The sequence below is a fragment of the Chinchilla lanigera genome, unplaced genomic scaffold, assembly GCF_000276665.1.
Source record: "Chinchilla lanigera isolate Chin_1 unplaced genomic scaffold, ChiLan1.0 scaffold00084, whole genome shotgun sequence".
Lineage (NCBI taxonomy): Eukaryota > Metazoa > Chordata > Mammalia > Rodentia > Chinchillidae > Chinchilla > Chinchilla lanigera.
In genome coordinates, this window is record NW_004955485.1 from 5,527,003 (window position 1) to 5,554,506 (window position 27,504).

At 41.1% G+C, this 27,504-nt stretch overlaps 1 protein-coding gene across 1 annotated transcript in view; it reads right to left on the reverse strand.

The window, feature by feature from the left end:
- The window catches only part of Sorcs3 (sortilin-related VPS10 domain containing receptor 3), a gene marked incomplete at its 5' end in the record, with an annotated part of 574,832 nt that overhangs the window by 52,922 nt on the left and 494,406 nt on the right, over positions 1-27,504 (reverse strand). Inside the window, one exon of the mRNA XM_005403919.1 lies at positions 23,758-23,865. Within this exon, the coding sequence (XP_005403976.1) occupies positions 23,758-23,865 (108 nt within the window). The remainder of the gene's footprint in view (positions 1-23,757; positions 23,866-27,504) is intronic.

Here is a 27,504-nt window from a genome sequence, read left to right on the forward strand (position 1 = left end):
AATGAAATTTGTAAAGCCTTATCTGAAATAAGATCAACCAGATGTTGTGGAAGAGACCGAGGAGTCTCCCCTTCGATAAAACAGAATGGTCTTTGCAGAAGCCTCGAGCCTAGGACATGCCATGTAGGTGGTTGATACTGTGTAGAGCAGAATGAATCTAATTGTCTTCTCCTGGGTCTTTCTGTCTCCTTGAATCCTTACTAAATCTACAAGTTTCCAAATCTCAGACATTTCCAGCAGGTCATTCACTAAGGAATTTCCAATTTTTAATTCTGAATTCATTCAAAGGTCACAAGTCAGCTCATTTTAAATCTTTAACAAAATAGCTACTCCCTCTGAATTTCTACTTGAAGAGAGAATTAAATTGAAAGCACAAACGACTGGGAGAAGACCTGAAACATTTCCTTCCTCCTCCATGCAGTTCATCAAAATGCTCCCACATGCAATGCCACTTTGCCTGGTAAGTCTCCTTTGAATAAACCGCTCTGAGCAGCAGGATACAAGTGATGTCAAACCAAAGACTTCTGCTTACTATAAACAGTTTTGTTATTTCATGGATCATGAAATGCTTCATGTCAGACTTAGCCCATTCTTTACTATGAAAAGATTACTAGGCAGAGAGAAGAGAGAATTATGAGGCACATGATTTACTTGAATGTTGGCAAGGCAGCTGACAGGTCTGCCATAGCAATTTTGAAGAAAAGATATGGAAAAAATATGAGCCAGATGCTAGTAAAATTATTTGGCTGAACAGCACCTAATTAAAGTATTAAAACCAACCAGGAGGGAAGTGCCGATACTCAGCTGCAAGGGTCTGTTGTCTACTCTTTCTTATTCATCATTTGCATTAATGACTTGCAGACATGAAAATAATGACCATGAATGGAAACTGAACTTGCCATGAACATAAACCTGGAAGAAACAGTCGATACATTTGATAGCAGAAGCAGGACCCAAGGAAGTCTTGACTGTCTAAAGAGATGAGCTGAATTTAATAAGATGTGATAAAGCAGGGAGAAATGTCAGATCTTCCCTCTGGTAGTGACATAAGAATCATAGGAAAAAGAAGACCTGGTACAGTTCAAGTCAAAGAATAATAATAAGAATATCAGCTTAAGGTTCTCTCAATTACAATGTGATTAATATGAATATACACTTCAGGGAGACCTGAAATACTTAAAATAGATGAACAAAATACACATATTATTTAGAAAAAGAAAGCAACATCCTGAGGTCTTGTACATTAGCCAGATCACAAAGAAAAATTGCAGTTGGTTTTGGATAGTGCCATTCAAAAAGGACATAGACAAAATGTTTCAACCTACAGTACATGTGTGGGCTTTGGTGGTGACAGTGGATTTTGAATTCACTGAAATTTTAAATAAAAACATGTTTATTGGAATATTTGTATATTATCTACAAATAAATATGTTTTTATTACATTATCCAAAGGAGTCACAATTCTCAAAGTTTAATGATGACTGAGAAAAGAGTGATTAAGATAAGATGATAGATACAGGGTTGAATAGTGGCCTCCAATAAGACGCAACCAAATCTTCTTCCCTGGAATTGTGAACATGACTTCAGTGGGGGAAAATCAAGTTCTGCACATGTAATTAAATGAAAGACCTTGAAAGGAGCTTATTCTGGATTATCAAGATATCCCTAAATCTAATGACAAGCATCCCTATAACAGATAAGAAAAAGAGAGACATACAGTGAGGTCAGAGGAAAACAGGAGTAGAAATTGGAGTGATTCAGCCACAAGCCAAGAGACACCTGGAGTCATTGGAGGAAGGAAGAAATAAACAATGATTTCTCCCCTACAAGCCCAGAGGAAGGATAGCCCTGAAGATTCTTTGACTTTGGACTCTGGCCTCCAGAACTGCAGGAGAATAAAGTTCTTTTAAACTGCATGATTTATGATTTGTTACAGCAGCCACAGGAAGCTAACATGGATGGCAGTGTGGCTCAAACCACTCTTCATCTCTTCATGCACAAAGTGGCTTAGGTACTACACCTGGTAAACCTGAGCCTGTCTTAGGACAGGGATGAGGAGGGAAAACTAGCAGGAGGATATTCTGTGGATGTTTATAAAATGCAAGAATATTTTCTAACAAAACTGCCTACAGGGCAAGGGATGCTCTAGAATCGGTAAACATAGAAGTTCAAGCTTGTGTTTGATCATTTGGCAGGGCTAATACATACCAGGATGCAGGGATTATGCAGTCTCACAGCCTGGCCGACACTGAGCCTTAAGGATGCCCATGTTGTTGGTCTGCCCACCTCTTGGGGACGTCTGTTTCTGATCTCAGAGTGCCCTTTACATGACTGAATACAAAACAGGTGCTGACTCAGAACTGGAGGACTCGTTCAGACTCTTCTCTTTCGTATCTTGGCAGCCACATTTTGTTTTTTTGGCTCTTATCCCAGATTTCCTTCTACTGTATTTCCAAGGTCTTCCCCCAAATATTTTCACTTCAGATATGCTAGTCTTCTTTGCCATAAGATTACTTTAATAATCCAATGCAAAATTATAATCACTGAAATACTGTTAGGATTACGAGATTTGTTTACTTTCTTAATGGTCTCTACCTAAAATCAGTGGGGTAAAACCCCTTCATAACTCTAGACATTAACACACTTCTCATCCTTGCATTCACTCTCAGCTCTGGAGAAACCACAGCTCACTGTGAGCTCCACCGCTGTCCATGGTACACTAGTTCCTAAGGCATGTGGTCTCTTCTGCATGAACCTGGCTTCTTAGCTTCCATTCAATGTCATATTCATTCCTGTTCATCTAATTAAAGCTATGGAATTTGAAGAAACCACAAACATAGCAAATATAGCAAAATATGCAGGGGATACAATAGGGAGTCATTCATACTCTCAAGTACTTCTCCTTTTTCGTAAGCACCCATAGAATGCATGTTAAAATTCACAGTAAGATCTGTGAAAATGAGACTGCCCCCAACCTATGACCATCGTCAGAAACCATGCCCACCACTATAGGATGATAAACACAGAAAAGGTCCACCTGGTCTTGAATTAGGAAAAAAAGCAAATCCAGGCTGTTTCTAATGAATAATATTTTTAAAACCCATCAAGTTCTCAGATAAAATTTTCTCATTAGCTAGAAATATCTTTTTCCTAAAGTTAAAGAGCTCATTGCCAACAAAGTAGGTGCAGCACGCTTCCCATTCCTACAGTGTCTTTTTGGAAAGAACAAAGTGGTTCATTTATCAATTGAAGATAAAAACCCAGGAGATGGGTTGTGTGAAGGAACCAAAGGGATGGAGAATCTTTCAAAGGATCATATGATTCCCAGCCCAGATGCTATTTTTTAAATGATCTTCTGTGATGTTTCTGACAACACTGAGCTCTCTTTCTTCAAGAACTCAAATGATCTTGTGCTTGGAGGCACTCTTAGAAAGTCTGTATGCACAGATTATCCAAATCAGACTCTCTCATGCACACACTGGGGATGTCTGAGCATTTTCACATGTCATGTACCTCAGGTGATAATACTGTGCACCCTGAGAACCAGTACTCTAGACCATCTGTCAAGAATTTAATTTTCTTTTCTCTCTGATAAAATTTTGTCCACCAGTTTGAAAGAATCTTCACACTGGGAATACCACTTGTACTTACTTATGTGTACCTTATAAAGAAGAAAAGCACTGATTTAAAGTAGCTGTTTTACACAGAATGGCTAATTGGTCATTGAGGAGCAATGGATATTTTAGGTGGTGGAGTTTTATGCTCAAGTTTTTGGCAAAGACAAAGTAATTTGTGGCATGGCCAGATCCACTGTTAGCAATGGGCAAACCTGCTTGCAATTACCAAAGTCAATTATTTTGGCTTTGTTCTTCAGAAATGTATTCCTGGCCCACTTTCTTAACTCAAAGAAATGTAACCACCAACATAATCAAAAGTCCATCCTATTAGATAATGTGTGTAAAGATCTGAACATGCCTGCAGACAACCAATGTTCATTGCCAACACCTTCATTCCACTGCTGGAATCCCCACAGACTCGGGATCCCCACAGACTCCTGATCCCCTTTGCAAGCTGTGGCTTTAGTGTGTGCCCGTGTGTTCCTGTGTGCATGTGTGCATGTGTGCATGTCTGTGTGTGCGTGTGCATGCACACACATACCCTACCCAGCCTGGGAGGAAATGGACGTCTACATAAATACAGATGAAGCAGATAGCCCACTCTTAGGCTCCCCTGAGGAAGTTACTCCTAACCACAAGAACAAAAATAAGTGAATTCTCTAAGCCATTTCTCACTCTATGGATTTTCAGGGGAAAAAAATCAATTAAAATTTATTACTTCTGTTTTTCTTTTTCCTTTTACTTTGCCACATGGACTTTTTTCATGAGACTGTTCACCTCTGCTCCAGATTCATCTTCTTCTTGGACTCTACAAACCTAACAGGCCATATGTATTAAAAAAAAAAACTCCTCTGGTATTAATGTGACTCTAATCATGGAAAGTCCCCCTGTCCTCTTGTACCATTGCTTAACTTTTACCATACTGGGGGGTCTGGGCATAGTAGCAAGGAAGCTACACAGGGTAATAGAAGATTTAGCCTTTATTAGTCCTTCTTCACTACAAAATTCATGAAGTTACCTTGAACAACTCACATCTCTCAAGGTTTGAATTTCCTTATAAAAGCTGAGTACTAGTAAGTAACACATATTCAAAAGGATGGGATGTAGAATATGGTCTTTGAATACAACTCCTGGGAGTTTATTTCCCTTCAGTAGCACCTGTGCCTCCTCCCAGGAGTCCAAGTTATCCATATCCCAGTGACCCCCTCTAGATGAAGTATTTCCTATTACATTAATTTATCTTTGTGCCCATCGGCACTTCTTTTATGGAACAGATGCTTAATAAATATAGTTCTAGGTTGGTTAATGAATAAAATCAATCTAACAAAATCATTCAGTTCTTTCAAAATTGGGGCAATAGCTTTCTGTGCCCTTATTTCTGGGTCAAAGAACATGGTTGAATAGGGTGTCCTTTGGGGTTTGGAAAGATTAAAAACAATCTCTGTGGGGGGAGAGGAAGCAGCTGTTCTGTCCCTTGTCCTTCTGGACTGCTAGGATTTCCATGACAAATGTGATTCCCTCCGATGCTAAATAACACCCCTTGTCTAATCTACCATTTGAGGCCTGAGTAAGCCCTTCTGGGAAGAGGATGATTAAGCTGAGGGAGGAGGTGGCTCACAAAAATAAAAGACTTCATTAGAATTCCATATAAGAGAAGGTTAGCTACTCATTAATTAAATGATTTTAAATGGGATCTCAGTATATAATTGCTATAATTTAGGTGGAAACAATGTCACACTAAATATAATTAGAGAAGTATGCTCTGCAAAGATGTTTACCTCCCTATAGGAGAAAAGCTCTAGTTCACCTGACTCACCCCACAGTCATTTGATTCTTTTCACAATCTCCAATCATGCCAGCTTTTACAGATAATTATGAAAGTTGAGAGACATTTCAAGAACAGTGCAGTTGTTCATGACCCTTCAAGAAGGAAAGGGACCCTTCAAGGCGTAATTACCCAGATGGCACTAGAAATGTTAAAGAGGAAGAACAAACAATTCTTTGAGAGTTCAACGAGGTCAATGGCCTTGAAATGGACTTCTGAGGGAACTGTTGATCTGACTCAACTAGGACAAGATTATGTTGTCAGCAACTCGCAATCAAGCCACATCACTTTCCCGTCTTCAGTGATGTCCCCTGAACGTTGAGTTCTTCCAATCATGGTCCCTTACTTTTTCTTGCCCAAATAACATCTTTGGATAGAGAGAAGCTGATTTCAGCTCCTTTCAGCTCCTTCTGGACCATTTTCCTCTTCCTGTATTGTCTCGATGGACTCTCCCACCACTGGGACAGAGACCTCTGTCTCTATTAGAAGGAACAAGTCTTCAAGTTCTTCTCTTAACCTCTAGACCGACTCCCAATCCTTTTGTCACACTTCTATAAAATCTCTCACATTCACTAGCTCCAGTAGAATCCTCCGTGCATGCCACAATAATAGCAGTCACCCATACAGCCAATTTTGCAACTTTGACCTCTGTGTAGAAGATTCCCAAGGAACTTTGTCTTAGTCTTGAACTGTCACATGATCTACTCATGAATTTCGTAGAAAGAATTCTGAACATGAGTCTTTCTACATTAGCCCCCATCTACTTTTGCGTGTTATGTTCTCTCTCAGTATCTTGTGCTCAAACACAATTCCATTTTGCTCCACTAAGAGATGATTTCCTAGTGCCTGCTTTTCTTCTGCTTAGATGCCTTTTTATACATCATATATTGTCATTTTAAAAACTTTCTTATTTAATTGAGATATATGGGAAGAAAGTATCTCAATGATAATCAGCTCTTGGGAAGTAGTTTAGACTTGGCAAGTGGTCCAATAGATGGTCAGTTCTTTTAAAAAAGATCACTAAACATTAACTTGAATTTCTTCATGCACCATTCACTGAGAGGAGCACTCTATAAGGGTTTTTAAAATAAAGCTTCCTAAATGTACTCACATCCAAAATCATACTTTTTGGCTGTTTAGTCTATTGGTTTCTAAGGGAAGTTTATTAAAAGATTTCCCAATATGACTGAAAACATTCTATTTCTTCTTATATTTTTATGAGTATAAATTTTATGTAACCAAAAAACTATACAGGTTCTGAGATTGTTCTATCTCCTTAATGGGTTCTTGCTCTCAGTTTTAATTTAAATGCTACCTTTTCCATTATGTCTTCATAATCTTTCTTCTTTGTCACTTCCTCTGCTTCCTAGGAAGAAAAAAGCTCTCTTTTGAATTTCTGTAGCATTTGAGGTAAGATCTTAGCATACCCAACATGTACCAAAATTCATAGCACATGTATATGTGTCTTACCCTCTTTGGTAGCCTTTAAAATCTCAGAAATCTTCAGTGCACATAGGCTGCACATTATACATCATATGTTCTTGTCATACATGTACTGCTTGGGGGGCAGCAGAATTAAGTGGTTCAGCACAAAAGTGTTCACATCAGACAAGCCAAGATGGGAACCCCTATCCTGAACCTATGGTTCCTCACTCATTTACATTTCAGTTTCCATGTGTGCAAAATGAGGATAAGATGGTCTAGCACAGTTCTGAGGTTAAAATGTACTTTTAGCATAAATTAAGAAATTAACAGTTTAAACTGCTGGTATGGATATATAGTAATACTTAATTAAAGTTCCATCTTTTGTTAGATACCTGCAAATTTTGTGGATAGAAAGCATGCCTTTTTATCTTTATGATGTCTATATGGTTTTGCAAATGATGAGAATTCATAGAAGTCAATCAAATAAAAATAATAACAATGCCAATAATAAGGAGAAATAATTGAACTCAGTGTATGCTAACCACTTTGCATGGATTACCTCTTTTTCTTTAGTATTCCCATTTAACAGATGAGGACACTGAACTGGAAAGAATTTATATAACTCATCCAACAAGGTGACATGGCAAGCAAATGACAGAGTCACAAGGGAAGCATAGGCATTTGCAGCTATTCTGCTAATGCAATTCACAGCCCCATGCATTCCGCAAGGCTCACTACTGCTAAGTGCTCTAGGACTCATTAGCAATTGTTTGACCACAAAGTTTGATGCTGCCTTCCAGGCATGGGGGTCTCTTACTTCCAGCTCTACACAGCCAGCTGGCGCAAAAGGCAAATTGAAAGCACAGTTGGAGGAAGGAATAAAGGAAGGAAGGAAGGAAGGAAGGAAGGAAGGAAGGAAGGAAGGAAGGACGGAAAGGAAAGGAAAGGAAAGGAAAGGAAAGGAAAGGAAAGGAAAGGAAAAGAAAGGAAAGGAAAGGAAAGGAAAAGAGAGGAAAGGAAAAAGAAAGAAAGAAAGAGAGAGAGAGAGAGAGAAAGAAAGAAAGAAGGAAAGAGTGAAAGAAAGAAGAAAGAAAAAAGAAAGAAAAAAAGAAAGAAAAAAAGAAAGAAAGAAAGAAAGAAAGAAAGAAAGAAAGAAAGAAAGAAAGAAAGAAAGAAAGAAAGAAAGAAGGAAGGAAGGAAGGGAGAGAGGGAGGAAGTCTTACAGAAATTGTAAATAGAAAATTCTAATTATGGGCCTATTTGCCTCAAGGTCTAAACAATGTACTCTGTAGGGAGTTCCACCCTTGACCCTCAACTATGGCGGCCTTTATTGGCTTGGTCTCCCATTGGAATCTCTGAGACCTGAGAAGGAGCACACAGGACTATAAAGTCTTACTGCTAGACCCTTGGCCTAATTACTTCACATGCTAGGCATGAAGCTGAGGCCCACTTTAGACAGCAGTCTGCTCAGGAATATGAAGAAACAGAACCCAAGTCTTCTGCCACCCTATTCTTTCATCCATGCAGATGACTTTTCATGGAAAACACTGTCACCTTAAGGGTCCAGTCACAATGGATGAGTTATATAAATTCTTTCCAGTTCAATGTCCTTGTCTGTTAAATGAGAATACTAAATGAAAAGAGCTGGGGCTGGGGATTTAGCTTAGCGGCAAAAGCGCCTGCCTGGCAAGCGCAAGGTCGTGAGTTCAGTTCCCGGTACCGGAGAAAAACCAAAAAAAAATAAATAAATGAAAAGAGCTAATCCATGCAAAGTGGTTAGCATACACTAAGAGTTCAATGTAACACATATGACTGTAGCACCATGAGTACTTGCTTGCTTGCTTGCTTGCTTGCATCCAGAACTGCTGCAAACTGGGGGAGGTTTCAACCAAAACCAACTCTCCAGATTTTGTTGGTTTTTCTCCCAGGCTCCTGTGTCTGAGGGAGCCTTGAGTTTCCCAAGCTCTCACCTGCCACTCTGGAGCTACAGCTAGATGCTACGTTTCTTCCAAGACACAGGTCCTTCTCTGATGTACCTTCCCACTACATAGCCATCTTTTTCATTCTGTTGAGTGAAATGAACCTCAGAATGACACAGACAATGATGGGTTTGGGTCTGTGGGGTAATGAGCTAGCTCCCTGCCCCAGACAGCTTAGCCTTCCTTGCTGAGCCCCCGAGGTCAGAGGTTACAGTGACGGAGTTCAAGCTGAGCTTCACAGGTGACCACCAAATAGGAGGAAAGACAGAGACTATGCATTTGCAAATCACAGAGCTCCTCTGGGGGCCCACGGAAGAAGCACGGTCTCACCAGTGCAAGCGTTGTCCCCGTTTATATATAGATCAATGTGTCCCTAATTAACTGCTCTGCAATGAACCCATCTGGCTACATACAATTTCTCCCTATTGACACACTGGATTTATTTCTCATTCCTCTAAGTAAATAGTTAAACCTGCTGTGGATTCTAGTGAGTCATTTTATCTGTCACTGCTGTCCAGGACTCAGAATTAGCCATTGCTAGGAAACCACAAATCCCAACTCAATCCTTTTACTGAGCCTCAACTCCTTTCACTGGTTGGGTGTCATTAATTTGAGAGCAAATTATTAGAAACCTGGAAAACAGCTCTGAAATGCCTGCAGATTTATGATGAAGTCATTTCACAAAAGGTCACAGGCAACCCTGCTATAATTAAATCTTTCATTAATTTTTAAAATACACAATAACTTACAAATGTGGCATAAATTAACCAAATGACCTTGAAGAAATTATTTAGAGCACTGCTTCCTAAGAAGCCACTATCAAGCAATTTCATGAATTTTTATTTAAGAATAAGATGCCTCCTTTTTCCATACTGTCTTTAATTGGCTGGCAACAGTATGTTTATCTGAAATGATTTAGGAGAAAGCTACTTGTGGCATTAGCTAGACCTAGGAAGTTATGGATGGTAGTCAAGACTGTCCCTTTCTCTAGGTTATAAGCTCAAGGTGGAGTAAGTCACTGTCACTGGCATAAACTTAAATGCAGCCCTTTCCTCCCTCTATCTGGGAGATGATATTTTATGTATTTATTTTCATAAATGACTTTCCTTTTGCTCATTATAAAGGAGTGCATTCTCATTAGAAAATACATTTAAAAAGTGTAAAAATCTATAAATGTGAAAATATAAGCCCACTGGAGATACTGTTTTTAATAGTCTGTGATGTCCCCTTCTATTTGCTTGTATTCTTTGACATACTAGGAGATTAGTAATAGCCAGAAAGCACAGCCAAGCCTAGACTATCTGGAGTGAGAAGCACCCTGAGCTGTGAGGCAATGCTATCTCACCTCTCTCTCCTCTTTCTCTATTCCTTCTCCCTCACCTCTCCTTTGCTATCTTATATACATATATATATACCCACCACCACTGCTATCATTACAGAAACCCAGAATTGGATTATAGATTGGATACTATAACACTTGAGCTGAAATAAACCTCGTAAATAACTGCTTTCCTACACAAGGGATAGAAGAGACTTGCAGAATATAAACAACAGAGATGGTGGCTGTTGTTTATGCCCTGGCCAGAATTTTGAACTCTTAGACCAACACCTACCTTGCAGTAGGCTATAAGTACATATTGTCAAATAGAGATACTTGTTCTTGTAACAGAAAGTCGATACCTGTGCACTCTCATGTCCTCTACTAAGTGTCACTACAAAAGTTCAGACCTCTCTGAAAGTCCTGGCTGCCCATGCCTGCCCTTGCCTCTGCCTTGAGAAGCCCTCCTTCCATGTTTCCATGGAACAAGCCACAAAGGGTAGACTTCCAATCAAAGCAGAAAGAGCAGTGTGCTCAGAAGGCCAGCCCTCAGCTGACAGCAGCTGTTTTCTCCAGAATTCAGGCCACGTCCATGGTTATTGGTGTGTGTCCACGCCACCTGATTGTTTTCTCATTAAGGTGTAGATGGGATTAGCGGTAAAGAGGTCAGTGGCTATGAGGGAAACTACACTGAGCAAAAGTGAGACGGGAGCTAGATCTCAACAGAAGCAGGCAGGGGATCAACAGCAAGAGTTCTGCAGCAGAGCCCGTGTTAGCTGCGCCATGGAATGATCAGTGGGTTGGTGGGAAGAGACAGGAACCAAAAGGCTTGAAAATACTTATAGAGAGAAGAGGAGGCAAAAAGAAGACGGAGAAAGGGAAGATTCAGCCCTGACTCTGAAGATGCAAAGAGAGCTGGCTAATGCTTTTTTAAAAAAAAATTGAATTAAAAAAATTAATTTTTGCTCCCAACAACTTCTTTGCTTAACCAAGTCCCTACAATGAATTTGAAAGCCTAAAGTCCATTAGAATGGACCAGAAAATGTGGTCTATAAGCCTGACAAAATTAAGCCAGGGTTGAGAAAAGAAGGAGACCCACAGACAGAAATGAGAGAAAAGATGGATGCTCAGAATGACACAGAAGCGCGGAGAACAGAGCCGGATGTTAAAAGAGTTCTGTCAGAGGAGAGGAAATGGGAAACTTTCCTCTTCATAAGTCATTGTAGCATCATTATATTTCACCTATCTTCATGCCAAAATGTGAGCCAAGAAATAAAAAGAATCGGGAAAAGTACACAACTAAGCACCTGCTTTTAAATAGTTTGTAGTCCAGTCCAATAGCACTACTGACTCACCACACATCTGCTGAGCACCAATTACACGCAAGCACATTCATGTGCAGAGCCGTGAGAATGATAAGGCACAGGTGCAAACCTCCTGAATCCTCCAGGCCAAAAAAGACTCTAATTGTGATGATGACCGATGTATGAAATGGTGAGAAGACAGCAGGAGAACTATTACTGTATCATTCATCCCTAGGAACAGCACATTATTACTGATGATGCCAGTTCACCAGGACGCAGCCATTCCACTTCTAGGTATGGAGTTCAGAGGACTTCTTCCATGTATTTCGCTGGGGGCATGTGCAAGGATAAGGCATTGTGGTTGTAATAGCACAAAAATAGAAACAACCTAAATGTCTATCAGTAGAAGAATGGATAAATACATTTTGCATGTTCACATCATGACAGAATGCCTTACAGAGCTAAAAGCACTTGAGTTCAATGGATATACCCGAAGTTAGATAACACTGAGTAAAAGAAGCATGGAAAGAAAGAGGTACGGGAGAGATTGATATCATTTATACAAACCATACATATTAAAGATACATAATGCAATAACACATGTATTTTGGAGGATAGCTAAATGTTAAAAGTATCACTCTCGAAGGATCTGTAGAATGAGTAAGGAGCACAGGTGTGAGACGGATCATACTGAGAAAAGGTCCTGTGCATTTTTCTTTATAGCCAGACTTGAATGTGGTAGCATGTTAATTCTTCTTAATTTCAGGTACTGGGTACACAGCTGTTGATGATATGATTCTATGGTATTTTCTACAGTGTCACAGAAACCCTAAAATAAAATACTTAGGAAACTGTAGATATGGAAACTAAGTTGAGGGATGGTAAATTCAGACAGGAGCCAGGAAGGTGCCTTTGATGAGCAAGTTGTGAGCTGCAGTGCATGAGGTGGACACAAGTCCACCGGGTGAGTGGTGGAGCAGGCAATACCATGCCTGTCCCCAAGGGCCTGCCACCTTGCTCCAGTTAATACAACTTTGAGTCACACCGTGAGGCTCTTGAGAAGAATTCAAGGAAGGGAAATGGACATGAAGCACAGTGGCAGTGAAGTTAGGCATGCTTGTGGGCCTGGGGTGAGAAATGAGAACACTTCTGTTTTAAGCCTACATCCTAGAGGACATTGTGCTCCACCCTAGAAGAACAAGTACTTTCTCTTTCAACTTATATCAGCCCTCTTAAGTAGCCAAATTCATAAAGCAGAGAGTAGAAGGGAGGTTGCCATGGGCTGATGGGAGGACAAATGAGGAGCTGTTCAGTGGGTATAAATTTAAGTTATGTAAGATGAGTCCATTTCAGAGATTAACAAGATAATAACAAGCGCAGTATCTATAGTTAGCAATACAGAATTATGCACCTTAAAATACGTTAAGAAAATAGACCTCATGTTAAAAGTTCTTACCAAAAATGTCCATAAAAATTTTTTTTGGAAGTGAGTATGTTTAGTACCTTGACTTTGTTGATAGGAATAGATGTATACATATGTCCAAACTCATCAAAATGTATATATTGAAGTGTGCCTTTATTACACTTTAATAACAAGGCTTTTAAAAAAGAAATGAGGAGACTTTACAAGCAGTATCTTTTCAGTTCTTTCTAAGGAGGTAAAATGGGAAGAACGATTTATACCTCAGGGCCATGTGCAGAAACTGTACCAGAAGCTCGGCTGGATGTGTCTATAACTTGGCCACTGCAGGGTAAGCTTCATGCACTCTGGTTTGGAAGCCAAATATAGCCCACTGTCTATTCTGCACGCCCCATAGGCTGGCCATTGCTCTTCAATTTTTAAAAAGGAGTGTAAAAGCAAATGAAGAATTATGTTTTATGACATGTGAAAATCATAAAAAATTCAAATCTGTGTCCATATATGAAGTTTTATTGAAACCAATGCCCATTGGTCTATGTATCAGCTATGGCTGCTTTCCCAGACTGGGTTGGGACTTCTGGGTAATTACATAGAACCCTGTGGCCAGAAAACCTAAAACCTTTACTGTGTAGTGTTTCAGAGAAAGTCTGCCAATGCCTGCACCAGTTGGGTGAAGTTCTTCCCCATAGGTGGCCATTTCTCAATCATTAGACTTAGGAGACTATCCACATCTTCATCTCACACACACAAACATCCAGGTGAGGAAGTTGGACCACAGAAGGAGGTTAAGCAAGACAGCTAAAGTCAGATACATGCCATTGCCCTGCTGCAGGCTGTCCCTGGAGAGTGGACTTCCAAAGCCCATGATCTCAGCCACCATGAAGCCTGCCTCCAGAGCCCACATTGCAATGTGTAGGTCTAAATGAGCCTTGTCCTTCCAAATTGCTGCCAGCCCCCAGTACAACTCAATGTAACCCCAAAGCCTTCTGCAGATGTACCCCTCACTTTGCTTTCCTTGCACAGCTGTGAGTAGGTGTCTGGGTAGATGGCAGGCAGGTGCGAGCTGAAGGTTGGGAATCAAGCACCAGCCTGAGAGGTGATGACTTAGGAGTTTCAGTGGATTTACTGATTCCTCAAGTGACTTACTTTAGGCAAAGTAAAATCAGGCTCTTACTGCAAACAACAGAAAATTGAAAAACAGATCAATGGGAGCAGCTGTAGTTCATTTCCAACAACTTTATCGGGTGCAGTGACTGGAAGCTAAACAATGCATTTAGGGCTTAGGCTGGGCCTGGGCATCGTGCTAAGGCTGTACTTAACAGCATGCTCCCTTCTGAGCATGTGCTCACAGCTCTTAAGTGAGAAGGTTTTTACTTTTATTAAAAACTCTACAGCTTTGGGGTTTGCGTAATTTTTGGTCAAATGTTATCTTTATCTTTCACCTAGGCTATAAGTTTCTACTGGTGGAACAATGGATCTGAGGTTTATGCCAATTAGAATTGGATTTATAGTCACAAAAATGGTTGGTCCTACCCAATTTGCTAGAGGCATCTAAATTTCCCCACCTCTCCCTCTCCCTCACTTCTCAACAAGCATATTTATACCACTCCACGTTTTCCCACCCTATGCTACTGTTCTGAAATGACCTCTGTCCCTCCCTCTGAAGAGCCAAGAAACCCTTTGTAGCTAATCTGTCTTTAGTCACTTCTTTGGTATCCAATGGTAACAACAGTTTGTCCCATATCTTGCCATTTAATTATTCCTTAGCTCTTTCATGTCTTTATCATATATTTTTCAAACAGATTGTGAATGGAAATTCAGAGACGGGTCTGTTGTGACTTTGAGTTGGGCAGCAGAGTGAGCACGCACCAGCATTTAGTGATGCTGAACATCCTGCCACTTTCCCCCACACACAGAGCGGCTCCTTATTGAGCAAACCTTGGAGAACTCTAGTAGCTTTCCTTAAAGTTGAGCTCACATGCCTCTTTCTGAGGGTGTGGGCAGAATATTTAATTGCTCTGAGTCTCAGCATCCTCATCTGCTCAACAATGATAATCCTGCCTACCTCACAGGCTTGTTGGACGATTTCAATGAAATTCAGTTTGAGAAATTGCTTAATGTGATATCGGGTGCACAGAAGGTGATGAATAGACACAGACTGGCTGAAAAGTCTTTGCTGGATTCTTGCAGATCAGACTGAACTTTCTTTACTCCTCCCCCCCACCCCCGTTTACTCCCAGAAGAAGTATCTGGTTTCTTCAAGGAAAGCTGTACTTTTCCTTTCTGGGATATTTTTCCTAGGAAGCTGTCTTGTACTCTTTGGCTCATGTGAAAGAACATCTAAATCACAGCCAATTGGTTCAGACAGTTGATATTAAGAAAGAATCTCAAATGTAACTCTGAAGATGCAAGAAAGTGGTTTTCCTTCTGCTTCTACATCTGAGCCAAGTGAACACACACACACGCATGAGAGCAATGAGCTTGTCTTAAAGTGCTATTGTGGGGGTAAGTGACCTTTTAAGAAATAGTGAACCGAAGGGGCCCACGTGCTGTAAAGCCACAGGCATCTCCTCGGCTTCAGAGCCGCTTCCTGAGACTGCAATAGGCCCTTTGGCGTGTGGACCATCCCGCACTGTCTTTAGTCTTAAGTAACAAGAACGGTCACATTTCATTGTGAATCAGGCTAGACTAGACGGTTCCTGTCAAGGTTACCAGGGAGATAGTGAAATAATAACATTTGAAAAGACAGGAGAAAAAAGAACAATAAAAGCAAGCAAATCTCAGACCTCCACCCTGGAGACCATCTCCCTCATACAAATCTCCTTGTAGAGCTCCGGTGTGAAACTGGACAGAATTTTGAAGAAGGAGGAGGAAATCAGAAATCACCCACAGTCCCTGACCTTTTACATCCACATACAATTTCACCCCTGTGTTTCATAGCCCCCTGCGGACACCTCTACACACAGAAACGCCTACTGGGATTCCCACCTACCCACCCACAACCACCATACTTTGCAGTTACTGAATTCTGATCAAGGCAACTCAGAATCTCTGGGGCTCTGTAATAAATCTAAAATGCTGGAGGCATGGACCATAGCAATCACACAAATTACAGCCCAAGTAGTTTTCTTGGAAGTCACTCGATATTTACTTGCTTATTCATTCACTTAATTCATTCACACCATACATGTATACCGTTAAACTATCTGCATGAGCATAAGCTTGTAATATATAGCATGCAAGGAACCAGATAAGAAAAGATCTTTCCTAGCAGTAATTTAAACTGATATGTGTGTATGTGTAGGGCCCTTGCATACATGTGTATCTGCCTGTCTGTCTTAGGGGTAGGTAAAGGTAGAGGGAGAAGATATTAAGCAACTGATGTCATTTTTGTTAACTTTTATTATCTAAAGTGTTGCAAAGGAAAGAAATGTTTTTAAGACAGCATACAGTGTGAGGATCCAACATGATCCAGGGAACTGAAGGACAGTTCACTGGAAGAACTGATACTTGAGCTGAGAAGTATCAGATGTTTGCTTGTTCATTCTAGGAAGAGACTATGGGACATGAGGACATCAATATATCAGAGAAGGTCAGATCGTGAGGACCAGAGACTAGCACCTGGACAGGTGGTCAGCATGGGTCTTTGTAGGCCATCAGATCAGTTTGGACTCTACCCGACAGGCAATGGAATACTCTCCATAGATTTTGAAGAGAGGTGATTTGAAACCAATTTCCAGGTTAAAAAAAAATCACACTCTAGATACAAGCTGAAATCACAATCATGACCTGAAGTCCTTAACAATCTCATTTCCTTAACAGCTAGTCAGACTGCTTCATGGTTCTTGCTTTTATATGATTCCTTCACCTTGAAATCATTCATTCAACAAATGATTACTCCCTCTCTACTTTGTGTCAAATGTCCTTTTAGGCCCTGAGTTTACATTAGTGAATAAAACTATTAAAAATACTTACTTTCTTAGAAGTTGTATTTTACTGCCTATCATTTGGCTTTCCGTTATTAAACTATCAGAAAAAAATGTATCCGTTCCTTTCTGCTTACCTGCTGGCTATAGAACCATGGTCCTGGCTGATCAGTAAATCCCCACTTTACCCTGCCATATTGGCCTGAGAGCTCCCACGCTAATCTTAAATGTCCTAGAGGGAAGACGGGATCATTGAGGTGCTATCAACATCCGGGGATTAATCCTCTGATCTTCATGGCCGAATGTGCTTTGCTGCAGGAGGTGTGTCTCTGGGTCAGACTTCGGAATGTGTACCTCTCAAGGGCGTTCTTCCTCTTTGGTTTGTTTCCTGACCACCACTAACCCTTTTCCTCAGGATATTCCTGCCTTAGAGCCAGCCAACCACGGACTGAAACTTCTGAAATCATGAAGCAAGCAAACAATTTCCTCCCTCAAACTGTATGTGTCAGGCGTCTTGCTCCAGAAATGGCAAAGCTGTCTATACAGAAAATTGGTACCAGAAAAGTAGGATCATCGCTGTGACTATACTTGACCGTGTGCTTCAAAACCCTTTAGAACAGGTTTGTGGGGATAGTTTGGAAAGGCTTGGAGATATGGGCCAGTGAACCCCAGAATGCTGTAATCAAAATTGATGGGGAATTCTGGGCAGAGCTCAGAAGGCCAGAATGCTGATAAGAATGTGAACAACAAAACCAGGCTCAGGAGGTTTCGGTTGGGAATGTGAACCCTATCAGGAATTGGACTAGAGACCATGCATTTTATAGTCTGGCCAAAATGTCTACGTTTTGTCCATGTCCCAAGACTTTGAGTGAGCCCACACTTAAAGGTAGAGGACTAATTGATCCAGCAGAGGAAATTTATGGGCAGCCCAACATTCAGGCTGTGCCATGGGTAATGTTACCTGCTTTTAGCCAAGTTTATAGTGAAAATTTGCAGCAAAAAGCTTAGCAGAAAGATTTAAAAATGTTCACATGTAGCCTAAAAGCAGCACATGTAAAGCTGGGGCCAAAGAGATGTGGTGGCTGAAGAGGTCAGCACAGTTCAAAAGAAATCAAGTACTTTGAGCTCATTGCAGTCACAAGGGTACACAAGTACAAACCTTTTATTTGAGATGAGAACCCTAGCACGTGAAAAGGGATGCCCAAAGAACTGGTTTCATAGGATTCATTTTACTGTGCTCAGCCATCCAGCCACTCAGATGGCAATGCAGCAAAGTTAAAGCTGCATACTGTTTAGGCTGGTGGCAAACCTTAGTATCCTCCATATAATGCTGATTTTATAGACATGCAAAGTGCTTGAGCTGTAGGGTCATACAGGTTCCCACCCAGTTTTTAAAGGAAGATCAGACAGGGGCCCCCTACTGGGTAGTTAGGTGAAACTAAGGGAATGAATCTGAAGGTGCAGGGAAGACCCAGAGAAGTTATGCTAAGAATGTAGAAAATCTTCTAGTAGTAAGCAGCACCACAAAAGCTGCAATGGTCAAGGCCATAGGTCTGCCCAAGCCCTTTGGAACTCACACCTTACCACTATATGCCCCAACTTTGACACAGAGCTACAGGATTTAATATTTTCCTGGCTGGGTTTTACCTTGCTTTGGTCTGATGTTTTTCTCTCCTCCTACTCTTCCCTTTAGGAATAGGAATGTTTACCCTATGCCATTGTACCTTATGAATATTTAACTTGATTTTGATTTCTACCAAAAAATCACAGTTAAGAACTTGAGTCTCAGAGGAAATTTTGGCCTTGAACTTTTGTGCCATGCCAGAACTGAAGAGAATTTAGGAAAGGCATTATTTGGTTATATGCAAGATGATCACATCATGTTAGGCAAAATTATGACCTTGCTTATGTCTGCATCTGGAGATTAAGTGATCAGCTCTCAAGCTGACAAGTGGTGGACTTGTGCCTATTAATCTTCACTGTCAACTAGGCTGGTGTAAGAGACTTCACAAAAGGTGATTGGAGCATGGGATTCTGATATTCACGGGTGATGGTCAGGGCTGGATGTGTTCTTAGGAGGTAGTGCCCAGTTGGAGGAGGTAGATCATTAGCAATGTGACTTTGAAGGGTGTGTCTCACTGGTGCTCTGCTCTTGTCCTCTACTTCCAGGCTGCCAGGAAAGGAGAGGCTTTGCCTCCCCACATCCCCTGCTATGATGTTTCTGCTTGGAGCCGGCTGACCATGGACTGAGTCCTCTGAAACCTTGGGAAATAAACCATTTCTTCTTTCAAGTTGTGTAAGCCTGGCACTTTGTTCCAGCAGCAAGAAATCTGACTAATACAGCTCCATAAAAAGAAGGAATTATATTTAGCTTTTCAAACAGGGTTACACACTTATTAAAAGCTCATGTAAACTTTTGGTGATACTAGATTATGATCCCAGGGTGTCATGTATGTTAGACACGTGCTCACCACTGCGTTTACCCAAAGAGTTTTTTACATTTTTGTTTTGAAATAGGCCTTCCTTATATTGCCCAGGCTGCTCTTGAATTTGTGGTCTTCCTGCCTTGGTCTCCTGAGTGACTGGGATTATAGAATCTACAATGCCCAGCAAAAAATATTTCAAAGTGACTGAACTAGTAAAGATTTAAATTCTCCAAACTAAGGTGACAAGAAAAAGCAATAGGACCTTACTATGGCCCTTTCTCCCTGGCCACAGCTAAGTGAAAGAGAATTAAAGTTAACAGTAAGTTTCCAAAACCCCAATGGCCTGTTTCATTAAGAAGTTTTCAATTCCATGGCAAGGCTAAGCATCCTTGTTCTCAAATACATTTGCTGTTCTTGTAGTTCCTAAGGGATATCCATCATTTTTAACTCCTACTACCATCCGTGCTACTGCCCTCTCAAGAAGAAAAATTCTAATCATCCCTAGTACCTGTCAGGCTTAAAGTCCTTCAAATTTAGGATAGAGACAGAAACTGGCTCTTTCAGAGCTCCTCGTTTTGGCTGTCTGAAGAATCCCCCCCAAACCTGCATTGTTTCTACACAAGAGAAACCCTCATTTCATGAAAAGCTAAAAATAAGCAATGTAAATTGTTTATCCTTGTTTTGATGAATGCTTCCAGCAGCTCGAAGACACCTCCCTGCCTCTACCAGGTCCCTTATGTAAAGAGCTAGGCTGTATTCTTCAGAGCACCTCAGCAGCCGAGACACAAGCAGGGCTGACGCTCTGCCCAGCTCTGCAAGTCCTGGTGGGAAGGACCGGGAACTGAAGCGCTATCTCATCTCCCCAGTAAATGGTTTGGCCCTGAGGTCAGTCTCTCTCATGCCCATGTGGCCACCTAAACTCCACATGAAGCAGGCAAAAAATTATTACCATTAAGATTAGATGAACACAGAATTTAAACTATGACCTTAAACTTGCTAGGGTATTGCAGGGCAGGTAGAGATTGGTGTCCATGGGGTACTGTTCAAAGCAAGGTCCAATAGAAACATTCAGTGCATTAAAATAAGCTTTCTGCAAGAGAATGGAAAAATACATCAGTTTATGAGATGAGTGGAGAACAAAATAGGATGACTAATAAGTTCCTTTGGTACAAAGAGAGGGAATGGTTGACCTTGAGACCATGATCCAAGTTTTTAGGACCAGGACATATTTGCATGGGATACGCAGCCACCTCTGGCTTGAATTTATCTAAAGAGTGGCTTAAACAACATTTTTAAATTTAGGTACCTTATAGGTATTAGAACTCAATACTTAAACACTTAATGGGCATATTGGAGAAAGTCCTACAAAGATAGAACCTTTTTTCTCTTATGCCTGTTGTTTAGGTAAATGAAGGAGAAATTTTTGAGAAAGTCATTTTATGGCCAGACATCCTCATGAAAAAGATAGTGGTATACTTCATATTTCATTTGCTTCCGGTAATACATGAGAAAATTTTGAATCTCTTGGCAGAATGTTCTGGGCTCTTTGGCAGTTATTTGCTTACAAATTTATCTTAAGAGCACGCAGACTGTCCAAGAGCAGGGGTTTCTTTCTGATTTGTTCACCTGAAACAGTATGTGGCATAGAGCAAGCATCAACAGTTTTTCTCTTATGGTATAACTTTATAAAGACCACACCAGAACCCTAGAGTCTAGGGCTTCTCTCACTGTCTCCCTAAAGTCCGGGTAGTGTGTCTGTGTGTATGTGTGTGTGTGTGTGTGTGTGTATACACAGATATGTGTGTACATATATATCCACATATTCACCAAGTTAACTGTATTTTAGAAATAAAATTTGTGTTGTGACATTGCCTTTAAACATCTAAGACTCATAATGCTGCATATTATTTCTGTGTGTATCTACCAAATGATAAAGCTTTAGAATCTATGCCTTAATAGAATTCTGTATCTTAAATATTGTCTGTGGTTTGTGCAGGTAAAGTTGCTTGCAATGCTGTTAACTCAAAATTAATAAAATAACCTGACAGATTAACAAGAGAGCTTGTTTTGATATCATGGAAATGTTAATCAGGAATTTATATAGTGAGATAATTCTGTCCTGGGGTGTGTATTAACAGAGCTAAAATATTACCAGGCAAAACCCAAATTCACAGCCTCACTTCCTGAGCAATAGTTTCTATAGGTAATTTTTATTCACATTTTACAACAGGCCCAAGTAAATCTTATTATTAACACAAGTTCATGTCTAAAAATAACTGTTACCAAGGTAGTATATCTTTTCGGTGGACTGTAGCTTCTCCTCAGAAGGTGTGACATCTTGTCTTTCAGTTCAGGATGGGAGTGCTGGGATCCAACCCAGTGCCCACCATAGAGTGGATGCCCATAGATGGGGGGCAAGTATTTCAAAGGCAGAGTTCATTGCCCTTGAAGTAGGGGGAGATTTCATTAACAGTTGGAAAAGTCAGAAGGAAATGAAAACGAAATTTTAAAATCACTCTTTCCGGCACCTGTCCTAAGTGGCTTCAGAGATGTTCTGTGGAGTCTCCCAAGTAGTCTATCCTGAGCATTGCTCAATAGCAAGAACAGTAGGAACCTGTGCACTCTTTCCTAAGGCTCTATACAAATCCTGTAACTATGGGACCCTCCTTTGTGGAGCTTTAGCCTAATTTCCTAAAAAGGGAAAGATTATACAGAATCTCAATATTTTAGTAACAAGTTGAAGGAGAGATTTGGTTTCACAAATGAATAAATGGAGATCCAGAGGTTGAGCTGCTGGACAAGAACTCCAGAGCCACAGGCCTGCACAGAAGCCTACCTCAGGTCCAGTTGACCCAACCCTGGGATCAAGTGTTAATCTGTTCTGTTTTTTCTTCAGTCCCTGCACCATATCCACTGTCCAAAATGGCTGGGTTCTTCTTTCACTCAGAAAGTGCAAAGGAGTGGCCAAGCCTCTGGATGTGAGGCTGGATATGCGTGCATGGGGGTGGTGCAGGTTGAGGATGGAATGTGAGATTTGGTCAAAACCGCACAACTGCGTTCGGAAAGGATTCTTCAAAAGTGGTCAGTCACCCTGTGAATGGTAGAGCATAAAAACTAGCTATTTGCCTCCATATTTGGTCCCTCCACAAAATCCATCATTACTAGGAAGAGACAGATTTCAAGGACATAGAAATGCATTAGCACAAAAGCCAGAAGCAGAGCAGAGTCCTGGACAGTTAAAAGACCACACGATATCACCAGACACAGATGCGCACTCTTGAGTCCTCTGGGCTGCTATGATTTGGACACAGAATGTCCCCAAAGGCCCATGTTTTGAAGTCTGGCCCTCAGCTTGGAAAAACTGGGAGAAGGCCCCAACCTTAATAAGAGGTGGCGTCTAGTGCAAGGAAGTTAGGACACGGGGTGCTTCTCCTGCCCTCTCTGTTTCCTGGCTGCCAGGAGGTGAGCAGAGTTCTCCACCATGTACTTTTATCATGATGCCCCACCTTCCCACAGGCCAACCGATAGGGCCCATTGGTCATAGACTTCACCTTCTTACACCATGATCCAAAAGAAACCTGTCTTTTTTTTCAGTTGATTGCCTCAGATATGCTTTCTAGTAATGGAAAACTGACTGAAACATGCGCCAGTCCCATGAAGGAGCAAATGTCCCTTGATCTTTTCCAGCAGGCTCCCTTCATTCTGTCCAGTAATGAATTAAGGTGCAAAATGCTCCAGTCAACAGGACATGGGAATGTGGGGGCAGTATTGGCTGGTGGGAGATTTAATCACAGCCCACCCCATGTATGTGCATGTACACAGAAATAAGGGTAAGCAAATTTTAATGAACTAAAATTTCATATACTTTTATAAAATGCTCACAAATAAATACTATTATGGTTGTTTTTATTAATATTCAGAAAGTGTTTGAGGGTCTTTCATAGTTTTTTTAATCTATATTCTAATCTTCTAGCTTCATTGCAAAGAAGTAATGAACACCTTTCACAACAAATTAATCTAAAGTGGAGTAACCACTAGTGTGTGTGTGTGTGTGTGTGTGTGTGTGTGTGTGTGTGTGTCTGTGTGTGTATTAGGGACACACAGACTTTGGAAGTTTCACTTGAAGCAGTCCCTGATTTTAGTATGTTAGCTGTTCTACTCCCTGGCTCTACCCCTTGCCTCCTACTAGATGTTCTAGAAGAAAAGAAAATAAACCTAATGACTTAACTTTCTGTTTGTTTGAGTCTTGGACAAATGGGAATGTGTTTTCAGATTTCAGGTTTCATTAGGAATCACAATGGTCCCACTAGGAGCCTAGCTCTCTAAGCCCGTCAGTAGTTTTTCTGTGTGTGTGTGTTGGTGGGCAGAGCGTAAATATTTCCACTGTATGGCTGAGGAAACTTGGCCCTGAGATAAATATGCTTGGGTGTAGGGCACTCCAGGAAAGTTCTCAGGCCCACATGGAAGTAGAATTGAGGTCTCTACTCCCCTCTGTGCCACAGCAAAGAAGTACTCACGTCATGATGTGGGTGTCCAATCCAGCCTCCACCAGCGCCCCGTCCACGAAGAGCGGATGCAGAGTGAAACCATACTTGTCCCAGGAGCGGCCCTCATCAAAACTCACCCTGGGGTGGAAACAGGCACACAAAAGAATCGGCTGAAAATAAAGCCGCATGTTTCAGTCACTATTCTTCAGCTTATTAAATTTTCCTCAGTTGCTTTCTCTCTTGCAGTCTGGACTATCAATAGGTATTAATCTTCAACATCTCCCTGCATTATTATGAGATTGGATCAAAACTGCATTTCCTGGGCCAGGCAGAGACAGTACCAGAACTGGAGAAATAGTTCAACACACTAGAATGGAGAAAACAACCCAAGCAGGAGGGCTTAGTGGCTGGAGTGTCACGTTTCAAGTACTCAGAATGAAACCTGAGGTTCAATTTACAGCACAATCAATTCAGCCCTTGGAGTTTCTGATGCAGATAAATTGAGTAGTGTGGCCTGGACCCTATGGGAAGGGGGTTGTGTGTCTTTCAAAACAAATTTCTAAAAAAAGCGATTTCCTACTTATTCAGGATGGATGTTGGGATGATGATTTCCCCTCCCCAGTGCCACTTTAAGGGGTTTCAAGGAGTAACTATTTGAGTGGCTGAGATGTTCTGAGTAGCTCTGCTCCATCTTTGGACCAATCATAAGAGCAAGGCTTATCTTGGGTGCAGAACCCTCCCCTCTATGAGGACTTCTGGTAGTGGAGGGCTCCGACGAAATGCTGGGCACATGCTTATTCCTCTCTTGATAGTACCAAGCTGTTCTGGGTCCCCTGGCTCAACCAGGGAATGCAGCCAAAGACCATTTCCTCTGGAAGGCTGTCTTGGACACCACTTCTTCCCTAAGACAGCTTTGGCTTCTTCATCTTCTGTGCTCCTTCTTGTCCTTTCTGATCCTTCAATCTTCCCTAACTCCCCAGTTTTGGATTGAACTCCCTCTTCCATGTTGGTGTACTTACACTCCATACCTTCTATCACAGCTCGGAGCAATGACTTTTAACTGGGTTTGAAGTCCCTCTGCTCAGATTTATGCACTCTCAGAGTTCAGAAAGTGCAAATGTCTTACTCACAGAGTGACCCCTTGCCACCACAAATATATCTTTATTAGAATGTCTCTTCCTTAGACTTTGTAAAAATTGGTTTTTGTCTTGATGGACAGAAGTCAAAGTGAGCTTAAGGCCTCTCTCCTTGTCTTTCAGACTTTCCTTGACAGTTTTAGCATTATCAGCTACTGGTATTAGCAGAACAAGCTTTGCTCATGTTGCCAGCATCCCAGGGAAAGGAATCCACATCTCATTGTTGGTATTACCAGGGAACAGCACAGCCAGATCTACTTCACACAATGAGAAGAGGATACCACAGGGCATACAACAAGGGCCCATCACAGCCTTCCAGTATCAGGATAAATGCTCCAGAGTAAGGATCAGCCCTGATGGGGAGAGAAACTGCAGGAGAGCAAAAGCACACTGTCAGAAATGAGTCGGTCTGGAGGAAGCAGATTCAGGGGCCAGAGGAAAGAATGGGACAGTGGGTGGCTAAAGACTGGATGGGAAATGCTGAGGTCCAGGCAGGAAAGGTAACTTTCGGAATTCAAGTCTAAGGGTGACGTAAGTAACACACATCTCCAGATCCACAGTGAGGACTGACCCCTGGGACCCTCACCTCTTGTCAATGGACAGCTCTGCGGCCCAGGATTGTGCCACAGGGTGACTTCCTCAGATCGATAATTTATAACATTTGCCTATTTCAAAACTTCCCAAGGAAACTCCAAAAATGAAAACAAAAATCTTAATCCTGGGGCTGGGGATTTAGCTCAGCGGCAAAAAAGCGCCTGCCTAGCAAGCGCAAGGTCGTGAGTTCAGTTCCCGGTACCGGAGAAAAACCAAAAAAAAAAAAAAAAATCTTAATCCTTTTGTTATCAGAAATTTGGGTAGGGAGGGCCTGCTACTTCTGAGACTACTCTCTTTGATGATTAGAACTTTTTAAAATTTTTGGAGGTAACTACATTGAAGCGCAACCTCAGAAAACCCACATCCTCCTCCTCCTCCTCAGATCAATAGCTCATTAATGACCAAGACTAAGGAACTAGGAATTCTTTATTATGTCAATAGGTGAAACTGAAATTAGCAGAATTATCAATACTCAGGGAGACAGGAGTAAACTTTTCATTGACCTCAAATCATGGTAAAACAGAACTACAGAATCAAAGAAAGTAAACTTCATTTATCAATAGCTATGTGGCTCTATGTGCCAGAGGCAGCAGTGGCTCCACTTGTAGGGACAGAGAGATACACGGAAGGATAGCGTCTCACTGCTATAGAATTTACATTCCAGTCTAAGAACACAAATGGCATACAAATAAATTGATAGAAAAATAAGAATTAGAAATAAGAGCCATGAAAATTAAACTGATTTGCTAATGATCACATGACTACTTCATAGTGACGGCTTAAGAAAGTCCCGCCTAAAATGTGACATTTGAATTCATAATAAAAACTGCATAGGCAAGGGTCTAGAGGACATGAAATGAAGCTGCTGTACAGCAAGGACACAAAGATGGTCAGTGGTGTAGTTTCAGAAATGAAATTAGCAGAAGAACATGGGATTGGAACAGAAGGCAAAAACCAGATCATAAAGGACTCTGTTTGCAGTTTAAATGGGAAAGAAATGAATCGATTCAAACTTTAACAGACATCTTTTACTTCTCTACGGTGAACAGACTGCCAGGATCCACAGTTCATGAAAAGAGATGGGTTGGGGATAGAGGGAGGTGTTGGTAATTATAAGAGACTAAGTAAGAAATGGGGCTTGGGTGAAGGTTATAGTAGTGGGGGAACAAAGAGATGGAGAGATATAATATATTTTCAAAAGTGAAGTCAGATTCAGTGATGAAATATATACAAGTTGCATAAACAAGGGAAACAAGTTATGGAAAATACTGATGGGGGTTTAAGCAATTCAGAAAGGGAAATGGGAAATGCAAGAGAAGCAAAGCTTTTTGTTTATCTATTTGTTTCTGTTTTGGTTTATGTTGAGATCTAAATGCTCTTGGATTTCCATATTATAACACTGCTATGGAGACTTTTGAATGGCTGGATCCACATTTGTGATTATAACTAACAGAATAGACTTGGGAGTTATTGATAAGGTACTTCCAATCTAAAGAAGAATGCTTAATAGAAAAGAAAATATCTGCAGATGAAAAAGGACAGGTCAACTAATGAAATTATAAGTTTAAGCCAAAAGATAACCGGCATTGTTGTCAATCACAAGTCAATGTCATGACAGCTAATCAAGTCCACAGGTCTATGATATTGAAATAGGAAAAACCAAAAGGAACAGAATGTTCCAAGAACAACCAGAGTCCTTCTCAAAAGTCTCTAGCTTGGAAGCAGAATGCGAGGCGAACCAACATCCCTTCCTTTGGTGAGGTGTATTGTTCCTTTTCATCATAATACACATCCAGGTACCAGGATTTCAGCCGCCTGGAAGTTCTACAGAGCAGCACACACTCTCCCTTCTCAGAAGCACGCATCAGTTGAAAGTACTGTTTTTGCAGGAATGTTTCTCAGGAACAAGACAAAATGCTAGGGTCTATACCAGTCACAGAGGAACAAAAGAGCACAAAATGCCAGGTGATGTTTTCCTTTGTTTCCAGGAACATCCACTGAAAGGAGACACTGGCGGTTTGTCAGGGCTGAGCATAATCACACCCCT